The 11501-nt window shown below is 41.4% G+C and overlaps 1 protein-coding gene and 1 long non-coding RNA gene across 6 annotated transcripts in view; one reads left to right on the forward strand and one right to left on the reverse strand.

Moving 5' to 3' along the window:
- Positions 1 to 4512, reverse strand: part of IFT56 (intraflagellar transport 56) — a 38511-nt gene extending 33999 nt beyond the window's left edge. The window contains exons 1-3 of one of the 3 annotated variants that reach the window (XM_007177076.2): positions 4388 to 4512; positions 3744 to 3881; positions 1022 to 1114 (exon numbers count right to left, since the gene is read on the reverse strand). In XM_007177076.2, the coding sequence (XP_007177138.1) occupies positions 1022 to 1114; positions 3744 to 3881; positions 4388 to 4390 (234 nt within the window). In that variant the 5' untranslated portion in view covers positions 4391 to 4512. Of the gene's footprint in view, positions 1 to 1021; positions 1115 to 3650; positions 3882 to 4387 lie in introns of those variants that run through there. The other 2 variants (XM_057550478.1, XM_057550477.1) reach the window with 2 other exon arrangements.
- A 270-nt stretch (positions 4513 to 4782) lies between these two features.
- Positions 4783 to 10701, forward strand: LOC130708645 (uncharacterized). Of its 3 annotated transcripts, none has more exons than XR_009008932.1 (4): positions 4783 to 6376; positions 7471 to 7635; positions 8285 to 9371; positions 9718 to 10701. It is a non-coding gene; the product is annotated as an uncharacterized LOC130708645 (long non-coding RNA). The 3 variants fall into 3 exon arrangements; XR_009008934.1 differs by having other exon boundaries at positions 7542 to 7635; XR_009008933.1 differs by lacking the exon at positions 7471 to 7635.
- Positions 10702 to 11501: the final 800 nt, after the last annotated feature.

An 11501-nucleotide genomic window follows, 5' to 3' on the forward strand; every position in this document is an offset into this window, starting at 1 on the left:
CATTACCTGATCTTGGATACTTTTCATTTTAGTAGTGCTTCTTTTAATATCCTTAGATTACACTTTGAGAGTAAGAATATGTGGGAAATTTCCAAACAATTTCATTTATTTTTATTTTTATTTTTTTAAAATGTATTTATTTATTTATTAAACTAATTAATTTATTTATTTTTGGCTGTGTTGGGTCTTCGTTTATGTGTGAGGGCTTTCTCTAGTTGCGGCAAGCGGCGGCCACTCTTCATCGCGGTGCGCGGGCCTCTCACCATCGTGGCCTCTCTTGTTGCGGAGCACAGGCTCCAGCCGCGCAGGCTCAGCAATTGCGGCTCACGGGCCCAGTTGCTCCGCGGAACGTGGGATCCTTCCAGACCAGGGCTCGAACCCGTGTCCCCTGCACCAGCAGGCAGACTCCCAACCACTGCGCCACCAGGGAAGCCCATAATTTCATTTATGAATTAAAAATTATTTGACATAAGGCATCTACAATTTTATCTAGATCCATAATTCCATAGATTGTTAACTACATTGCAGGGTTAACAATGACCAAGAAAAAAAACTTTCAGAGCTATACTTAAAAAATATAAAGATAATATAATCTTTCCTATGTCTAAAATTAACCACACAAAATAACAATGAACTTCTTTTTGAGAAAAGAATCGTGAAATTTTTTATCAAAAGGGCTTATTTTTCTTCTCCTGAAGACTTCCTTATGAAAGACTAATATTAACATATTGAACAATCTCATTAGTATATATTTAAAAGGAAAAAGTAAACAGACATAGATAAATACGCTTGAACATATATAGAAGATTTCTAAGGCAACACATCAAAAAAGAGCCAATGGTTACTTCTTTTAACAAGGAAATAGGATTGAGGAAAGCATACAGGGTGACTTTTTTTCCTTTTTCCTTTCTTCCCTTCTATATTGTTTGAATTTTACCATGAGCGTGTATTATTATAATACAAAGCTTAATAACTTTTCAAAACCCTTCTGTTATAAAAAAAAAAGTTTCTTTAAACTAACCTCCAAAGCTCTCTTGTAGTCACCCAGATGAAAAGCACAATATCCAATCCACAAATTAGTGTCCTCTTCTTGTTCCCCAACATGACGTTTGAACTTTACGTTAAAATTTCATGAAAAAAAAAAATCATGAATACTTTGAATAGTACACTCCCTGTTAAACACTGCTATGTTAAGTTATTAATGAACAATAGGAAAAACACTGCTATGTTAAGTTATTAATGAACAATAGGAAATCACAAATTATAGAAGATAATCTCAGTTTAATTAAACTGATACCTACAGAACTCAGCACAAGTACCTTTACCTCAAATATTTCACAACTGTTTTTCTGTGTTTACTGACACCCTACTCCAGAAAGTATTTAAGAGTTATCCTCATAACAATTCTGGGTGATATATAAGGAACATAAGAATTATGTGAAATATTTAATGCCAAATAACTGAAAGTCAGTGAAATTAAGTGATGGACTCAAGGCCACACACAGCCAGTAGGTGTGGTGGCAGGGACCACCGTAGCCCGTGGACTCCAAAGCCCATGTTTTCACCCCTCCATGCTCTACCCCGCATTCATCTTCACCCTTCAAACCTGTCCCGTCAGCACACACGTATATTTATTCATAGGTTATAACCCTTCACTGAGGACAAGCCATTAAATCATTCTATTACCCTTGAACAGGCTTACCAGCGCCCGCAAGAATTTGAACAGGCTTACCAGGGCCTGCAAGAATTAAAGATGTTTAGAAGACCACCTAATCATTTATGTCCATTGTGAAAAAATATTCATGAATTCATCAGCCAGTGAAAGAAAAGTCCTGTTTTGGAGGAAAGGAATGAGACCTTGAAGGAGGAGTCTGAAAAACCATGGCAAGGTGAGATTTTTTTTTTTTTCACTCTATATGGTGGTAAGTCAAAAACATGGGTAAAAAAGTAAAAATTAAACAGATCATCATTAATCTGTGGTGACCTAAATAGGAAGGAAATCTAAAAAAGAGTGGATATATATATACGTATAACTGATTCACTTTGCTATACAGCAGAAACTAACACAACACTGTAAAGCAACTATACTCCAATAAAAATTAATTAAAAAATAAAATTAAATTAAAAATTAAAAAAACATAGCACAGGGAGATCAGCTCGGTGCTTTGTGACCACCTAGAGGGGTGGGATAGGGAGGGTGGGAGGGAGGGAGATGCAAGAGGGAAGAGATATGGGAACATATGTATATGTATAACTGATTCACTTTGTTATAAAGCAGAAACTAACACACCATTGTAAAGCAATTATACTCCAATAAAGATGTTTAAAAAAAAAATTTAAAAAAAAATTTAAAAAAAACAGATCATTGTTACAAAACCTCAGGCGCCTCGACCATTACAAGATGAAGACATCTGTTGATACTTTCTTGTCTGAATAAGAACTTACTCCTGTAGCTAACTCCATAATATTAGAAATTCTCCTCTCACCAAATACTGTGAATTTGAGTACAGTGCCTTAAGTCTGAAGAAATTCTTATTTGAGGTCTCCCTGAATTTGCCCAGGAATTCCCTAGAGCCACAGGAGAGCTCACGAGACTTCCTCATCCTAAACCGCGGCAGTTCCCACTCCCATCCATCAAGGCACTTTGGCTACCTAAGAATGAAAGCGTAGCGCAGAACCTCCCTGACAACTTACAGGCAGCATGGGATTACACAATAAGGAAAGTGTGGTCACTGCCTTAAAGAAAAGAGAGAAGAGAAAAAGAGACTGACATAAATTACACATGTATCTACCACTCAGTCCACTGATTTACAGAGCTAGATGGTCCTTCCAAGTCAACTACCCCACTTTAAAGATGAGAAAGCTGATGCCAGAAAAGTTAAGCAATGTGCTCAATACCAGAGCACTAGCAAGAGACACAGGACTATACGTGAAAGACTGAGAAAGATATATAAAGCTAATTAAAACACTTATTGCTGATAGAGTAATATGGATGTTGTAGTGCTTTAGAGAAATGATTATGGAACAACACAACCAGGCTTGCTGTCAAAACTCTTCATCTCTTCATTCTTTGGTGTACCCCTTCATTCTTCTATAACATATGCTTCCCAGAAAGCCGTTTCCCAAAGTGCAGCATCTTTGGAACATCTACATCAGAAGCACTTAGGCTACTTGTCCAAAATACAGGTTCCTGGGAACCACTGTAAGCTGATTCTGTAAAGAATCAGAATCCCTAGGGCAGGAGTCCAGGAATGTACATTTTAATAAGTATCCTAATTCTGATGCATAGTAAAAGTCGAGAACTACTGCCACAGAGATTTGAAATATCTTCTGAAGATACAGTATTTTTAGACAATAAGCATGAAACATGGTAGAATTATTTAAATTTGATCAGAATGTTATAACATACAATAGGAACAAACCATAAATTGGCCTGGGGGTGGAATGAACAATATGTGAACTGACACTATATTAAATGTCCCCCTACATTTTTAGGCTGGATTCATCATCAGTGGGACTAGATATAATTAAAAGTGCCCCTCGAGAAATAAGTCTATCGTTTTAGTTCACCTTTAATCAGGTTTATAGTTAACTTGGAATCTGGAATCTGTGCCTGACAAGATTTACAGAAAGTCCCAGAATGCACCCACCTGTTCCAACAGCATAGCAACCAGCATTCACCCATGCATTCCTCTATATTCTGGTTATTCACCTCCTAAGAAGCAACCTTCTTTGGACATTACCTCCAACAGGGTAATAGCTCCAGTGAAATCTCTTTGTGAAAGTAGCTCCTCTAGTTTTGGAATCTTCCTACCTTTCTTCTTTCTTTTGTCAGTATGCGGTAGGTCCCTGCCTACAGCAGGTTTGGCCCTTGAAAGCATCTGTGAAAGAAACAAGAAAGATAGCTGTATGATCCCATTCCGATGGTCAATATTAAACTGAGAGTGACGGCTCCAGGATTTATAAGTCAAATCCTTAACAACGAACCCCAGGTAAGCGTATTCAAATTCTTTCTGTAACCTGTTATTTTACTAAAAGGGCCATCACCCTGTGTTTGAGCTAATGAAACTGCTACTCCCTTGTTCTTTATCTCCCCCAGTTAGAGTGAGGTAAGAGATGCTTTCGCGCAGCTGCTGTCATCTCAGCCTTCCCTTGGTCCGCTTTCCATCCCACGCGCAGCTCAGGAGCGGGGAAATGGAGAAGCAGGAGGGAAGGAAGCAACCATGTATTTACAACTGCATCCCTGTCCCCCGTGGGAACACGGGGAGGGCACAGACATCATCCTCTGCTGACAATCCTCGACTTAACCCAGAAGTATGTCTGGAACCTCTAATCTCCAGTCCCAGGACCTACTCAAAGTTCTCCCTCACTGTTCAAAGCCACTAACCATCTTGGCGTCAGTCCTATGAATCCCCTCTGCAGACAAACAGCAGAAGGCCCGGCCTCAGCGCGCCTCGGCATCCACAAAGCTCGCTCGGTCTCCACGGCAACCCCGCCGGGGGACTGGTCCGTGCCCGAATAGCGCTCGCCGGAGAACCGGTGCCCTCCACGTCTTGGTTCCCTTAGGCTTTCACTGCTGCAGGAGTGAAAGTTTCTCCGGAGGCGAGCGTTGTTCTCTGTGCTGAGAGCGAGAGTTTGACTCTATCTCTGTGAGTTTACTTTAGGAAAAAGCGAATTAGAATGGCATTGTTTTTCAAATACAAGTTTCCCGGGAAAGTAATTTTCAAGGACCACTTCCGATTTGGACGGCGTTGGGCTCCTGAGCAACACGGGGCGCTGACTGGCACGTGATCGCCGTCTCCTGTGCCGTGCCGGAAAGCTTAGAAAAAAATGTCTGCCAAACCGAGGAAGCCGATGTTTGGAGGCGGGAGTTCACCAGAATACGGTTTCTTATTTCCATAGATAAAGCTACCCATGTGATGTGACGTTATATTGTGATTCCTGCTCATAGAATTTAGAATAGAACCTCTGATTTGTTAGAAATAGGGAAACCCAAGATGGAGTCACAGTGGCCAGTGTGGCACCCATCTTGATTGTTTCTAAAGATCTGATGTAAGATTTGGAATATGTAAATTAAGATAACTGGAGTGTGAAGTCAAATAAGTAAATTGATTTTTTTTTTTTTGGGTTGGGGGAGTTGGCTGTGTCAAAGGGCTTGTGGGATCTTAGTTACCCAACCAGGGATCAAATTCGGGCCCTCGTCAGTGAAAGCCTGGAGTTCTAACGGCTGGACCACCAGGGTCCAGTAATTGTTTTTAAAGGTGTGTGGAAAGACTTAAAGAAAGATGCATAGCATGAGTTGTGCGTTTAAGTTTTATTTGGGATCTTTCTGAGGACTAAAGCCCGGGAGACAGCCACTCAGTAAACTGTGGCAACTACTCGGTAGAGGTAGGGGAGAAGCCAGTTTATACATGGTTTTTGGCCAGGGAATACCTGAAGTCAAGCATATATCTTGGTAAGATTACTACTAATCATAAAGAACAGATGTCTCCAGTTAATCTTTTCAGCTTCTCTATGTATGGGAACATGCAAGAATCTAGGGTCATTAAAATTCTTCCTGAGATATACATCTAACTATCTGTGGGACCTGCGTATTTGTGTGCGTCCAAAGCACAGATGCCTCATTCTGTTTTCGCCTTAAATTCCCCTAAAAATCCTACTGTCAGTCAGCAACTGCGGTGGGTTACAACTGAACTCTTGTGGAAATGGGTGGTGAACAATGCTCTTTGTCTTAGTGATCCTAATTTTTCGGGGTCCACACCTCTATGTTGACTTTAAAAAATGCACAACCTAAAGTTGACAGTTATATTTTATTTGGGGAACCTTACTAAGGACTATAGCCCGGGAATTAGCTTCTCAGATCGCTCTGAAGAACTGTTCCAAAGAGGTAAGTGAGGAGCCAGGATATGTAGGAGTTTTTGCTGGGGAAAGAAAAAAAATGTAGTCAAACTTCAAAAGATTACTGCTAATTACAAAAAACAGACATCTCAAGTAAAAGGTTTTAATGCTTTTCTATGTATGGGAAGGTGCAAGTGTCTGGGCTCATTGAAATTATTCCTTTGATATGCATCTTAACTATCTAGGGCCAGTATCCTCTTTTTCTCCACCTTGAATTCCCCTCAGGATGCACTCTCAGGGCAGCTGCAGTGACTGTTGGCTTGATGGCAGACAGCATTTTTTGTTTACTGAAATGGCAGGCAACATTTTTTTGTCCACAGGTAAGGCTCCTTGCTGCTGGGGTTGTAACTGTTGCACCCTAGGGATTGTACCTCACAAAAGACAGGGTCTGAGTGCGGTTGCTGGAGAAGGGTCTCGACAGACTGCATGCGCTATGCTCACTGGAGACTGTCCGTGTCAGAAGCTGCCGGAGTAGAAGGTGATTGCTGAGAAAAGCCAGCGCCACACTGGTTGCCGCTGCCTACATCTAGAACCCGTGCCTGCCATTTGCGTTGAGGATGCCTCCCTTCCCCTGTCTCTCTTCAGAGTGGTTCCTTAAACCCTTTCTTTTCTTTACTATTGGGTGTGACTAATTTGAGTGTCTTGAGTGCAATAAGCCAAGTGATTTGAGCCTCTTATACAATTGGCTCATGACATGTTTTACAACTTCTCAATCCCACCATTCTTCCCTGGCCTTGTTGCTTTGGCTTGTGGCCAACACCCACACACAGTAAGGAACTATAATATGTGCTGGGTGGACGACTTAGTTTATCTATCTTAATCCTGAACCCAGTTAACACAGATGCAAGGGTAGTCTAAAATCACCGAATCATGGAATATTAGAGCTGGAAGGGACCTTTAAAGGACATCTAGTCCAACCCTCAGAATTAACAGACTAAGGAACTAACATCTGGAGAAGTGAAGTAATTCTCCCAAGTGTATAGATAGTTGTGTTATAGTCGAATTACATTACATACCCCCTGAATAACTAGCCCTGTAGAGACTCAGGTGTACCATAAGCTCATAGAAGGCAGGTATGACTTCTTAGATTCTTTTTCATCCTCCTTGCACTCTAGCTCCTTTCCCCGCCCCTCACCCTCACCCCCAATCACTTGGAGAGTAAATGAGTGACTGCATATCTTCATTGCCTGATAGATACACTTTTGTATACATACAAACATGGATAAAGACACATACCACAGGCACATGCATAGTTTCCCCTCCATCCCCCACCCTCTGGGAACCACTAACCCATCTTCTCTCTGTATGGATTTGCCTATTCTGGATATTTCATATAAATGAAACCATACAAAGAGAGGTCCACATACCGTATGTCTAAATACTGAAAAATTTAAAATCAGCCTAGCAAACTGTTAAAATGTTTTATCCTCTTGCCTTGACAAATACACCATCACGAAGAGGGTCACGTTCCAATTTAGAATTCTCAGACTTCTTGGAATTCTGTTGGGGGAGGTGGCAGTGTGGAGGGAGCTACCCTCAGTGTTCACTCAGCCCACGCACTTCTCTTCTCAGCCCATCTCTTCTCTTCTCTTCTCCTCTCCATCCTGCACCCTGATGGGCTCTGCATGTGCGTGGCCACCCAGCCCCCAAGTGCCAGGGTAGTCACCCGCTCTCCTGTGAGCAGTCACCCCCAATAGCCCTAAAGGGAGGACACACGCTGGGAAGAGACGGGCTCAGGTATGGAAACAGGCTGGGGTGGTATGGGCAGGGAATTCCGAGTCCTAGGCACCATAGTGCGGTGTGGAGGGCTGCAGGAACCCCTCAGCTCCATTGCCTCTTCACACCTGGCGCAGGGTGCAGTCAGGGCACAGAGCCCAGGGCAGGGACCCCTCTCGCCAAGGTCTAAGGTCATTGTTGCTTATTATGCTGTAAACAACCTGTTGATCTTGCTAAATCCATTGAAATGATCTCCGATTTCCAGCAGTTTGTGATATTGCTTTAAACCTCTAAATCCCTGTAGAAGCTGTTTGAACTATAGCTGTAATTATGAAGGGCAGAATATGGCATTGAGTGTTCTTGAGAAGAAGCTATTATTCCCAGCTATAGCTCTAAGAATCTAATGTGTTATGAAACATGTAATAACATAGACACACAAAAGCTGGTTGCGTGGGTAAGAGACAAAGTTGGAATTTGTAACTTTATTGCAGTTGCAATAGAACAGCAGTTTCTGAAGAATTGTAAAAATGACCCAGGTTGTGATGATGGTTGTATGCCTATGTAAATTTACTGAAAAACATTGAATTGTATACTTAAAACAGCTGAATTTTATGATATGTGAATTGCATCTTGCTAAATCTGTGTTTTTTTGGGGGGGTTGTTTTTTAAGGTGGTCCCCATCTGAGCTTGGAGTGATGTTCTGGAGTCCCCGTTGCTCCAATTTAGCCCTGATGCACAGTGATACTGACTGCCGGTCCTTGGAAACCACCTGTCAATCACCAGGGCCATGACTTGCTAAGGGAATATGAAAGACTGTAAGAAGTTTTGGCATTTCTTGTTCGGGTGGATTTTCCTTAAGGAAAAGTCTCATGAAAAGAAGAATCCTCAACATTTCTGCTGTAGAACCACAGCAACTCTATTCATTAGCTCTCTTGAGTGCTATTAGGTTTTTTTTTTCTTTTGTTCACTAGTTTCACAAAGATTCTACCTTACCATCAAAAAGAATGTTTTAAAAACCAAATTTTATCCCACTCCCTCGCAGTGAGTTATGGGCTCATGGGGAAAGGATCCCCCACTTTTGACTGTTCTAAGAAAGAGCAAGAAATACTCTGGGATTACGCATTTGAAAAAATACTCCTGGAACTTCCCTGGTGGTCCAGTGGGTAAGACTCTGCACTCCCAATGCAGGGGGCCCGGGTTCGATCCCTGGTCGGGGAGCTAGATCCTGCATGCATGCCTCAACTAAGAGTTCGCATGCCGCAACTAAGACCCAGTGCAGCCAAAATAAATAGATATTTAAAAAAACACTCAAAGAAATACATTTTTCAATCATTTTAAAATAACATTTTTTCTCATTACAAAAGTACTACATATTCACCCTGGAAAGTTTGGAAGATGCTGAGAATTAAAATGAAAATGTAAATTATCTATAAATTTATAACCACCTATTAATACCTGTTAACATTTTGCCTTTTAAAAAGTGATTTAACCAGTACTAAAGGATAATGTAATCATAGCTGAACTACTAATAAATTGGAGAACTATGTAATAAGAAATCTATAGGTGATAATTGTTGAAGCTAGGTGATGGGTACGTGAGTGCTTATTATACCATTCTATTTTTATATAGAAATTTTCCATAATCCAAAAATAAAAAAGAGGTATCTATTTGAAAACTCCCAAATTTTTCTGTATGGCCAAATTTTTAACTGAAATGAATTAAAAACATAGGAGTCAATATTTATTTCAATATAAAAGGTAACTTGCAGGGACTTCCCTGGTGGCGCAGTGGTTAAGAATCCGTCTGCCAATGCAGGGGACACGGGTTCGAGCCCTGGTCCAGGAAGATCCCACATGCCGTGGAGCAACTAAGCCTGTGTGCCACAACTACTGAGCCTGCGTGCCATAACTACTGAAGCCCACGTACCTAGAGCCCGTGCTCTGCAACAAGAGAAGCCACCGCAATGAGAAGCCCATGCACTGCACCGCAATGCAATGAAGGGTAGCCCCCGCTCGCCATAACTAGAGAAAGCCCACACACAGCAACGAAGACCCAACACAGCCAAAAATAAAAATAAATAAATAAATTTATAAAAAAAAAAAGGTAACTTGCATTTATCCTAGTTAAAACTAAGTCTATGTGAGGATACTGAGCAAACGAATTTTCAACTTCTGATTGCTAATATAATTGTTTATTTGGTGAAAAGATAATTGGAAAATCAGAAAGCAATATAGACATCATAACATGTACACAGGAAAAATACCAGGTGTTGCAATCCCATGATCCCTAAGAGAAGAAACTCCCTGTGTCAGCCAGCTGCTGAGGTGCGGATCCTCGGAAGGTCCGTTTTAGTTCATCCCCTAGTGCTGAAGGCAGCTGCTAGCAAGAGCTGAAGGTGACATAGAGTTGTGTGCTTTGAAGTCAGCAAGACCTGAATTTGAATCCTGCCTCCCCTCCTCCTACTGGTGTGAGCGCGTTACTTAACTTCTCTGAGGTGAAATAGAGGTACTGTAGATAGAGATACTAAAACCCACCTCACTGATTTGTTTAAGATTCACCTGAGATCATTTATAAGTGAAAGGTGGTATAACGTAATGGTTAAGCCTGTAGCTTCAGGAGATAGACTGCCTGGGTTCAGTTCTTGGCTCTAGTACTTGCTTTAGCTGTGTGACCTGGGCAAATCACTTAACCTCTCTGGGCTTCAGTTTTCTCACCTGTAAATGGAAGATGATAATAATAGTTCTTACCTCCTACGTCCATTGGTTGTGAAAGTTAAACAAATTACACACAGAAAGCATTTAGAACAGTGCTGGGCACACGGTCAATGCTATTACATGTGCTTCCGTCTTCATATTATTTTTTTATTGAGATAAAATTTACATGCCATAAAATTCACTACTTTAAAGTGTACAATTTAATGGGGTTTTTGTATGTTCACGAGAATGTGCGTCACCATTATCTAATTTTAGAACGTTTTCATTACCTCCAAAAGAAACGTGTACCTGTTAGCAGTCACTTCCTATTCACTCTTTTCCTGGGCTCCTGACAACCATCAGTCTATTTTCTGTCTCTGTGGATTTGCCTATTCTGGACATTTCATATAAATGGAATCATACAGTATATGACCCTTTGTCTTTGCCTTCCTGCACTTAGCATAACGTTTTCCAGGCTCATTCACATTATGGGATATACTAGTAGTTCATTCCTTCTGATGGCTGAATAATGTTCCATGGTATGAATGCCACATTTGTTTAAGTTTTCATGTTATTTAAAGCACTTAACACATAGTAAATGCTTAGGGCCTGGTGGTCTTGTCAGCATCCCACCCAGTGCCAGAGGGTTCAGGGCACAGCCCCAGTCCTGTTCTATCCCAAGGGGAATAGTACTCAAGGAGGAAGCCCAAGCCATGAAAGGCTGCCCTGATGCAGCCTGCTGTGGGCCTCTCTCTGCCTGCCATGCCCAGCCATGTCCTGACCTTCCATAAAGTGGTCTCAGAAATCATGAGTTCCCCGTTGTCTCTCCTAGTCACACACAACCTGATAACCTGTTGTAATTCCCACTCCCTCTCATCTGCTCGCTTCACTTAATCTGTTCTTTTATTCCTCCTCTGGACCTGATTACCTCCCCGGTTTCCTTACACAGTCCACATTACTTTGTGTTTTGGACCTTTGTTACTTTGTGTATTTGGGGATGTTGTATTAATTATCCATTGCTGCATAACAATTTACCCCCAAGCTTAATAGCTTAAAGCAATCAATATTCTTATCTCCCATGGTTACTGAGTAGCTCCCATACTGCTGAGTAGCTTAGGTGGGTGGCTCTGGCTCAGAGTCTCTCCCAAGGTTCAAGTCGAGCTGTCAGCTGTGGGGATCTAGTCATTGGACCTC

This window comes from Balaenoptera acutorostrata, chromosome 7 (genome assembly GCF_949987535.1).
Source record: "Balaenoptera acutorostrata chromosome 7, mBalAcu1.1, whole genome shotgun sequence".
Taxonomy (NCBI): Eukaryota; Metazoa; Chordata; class Mammalia; order Artiodactyla; family Balaenopteridae; genus Balaenoptera; species Balaenoptera acutorostrata.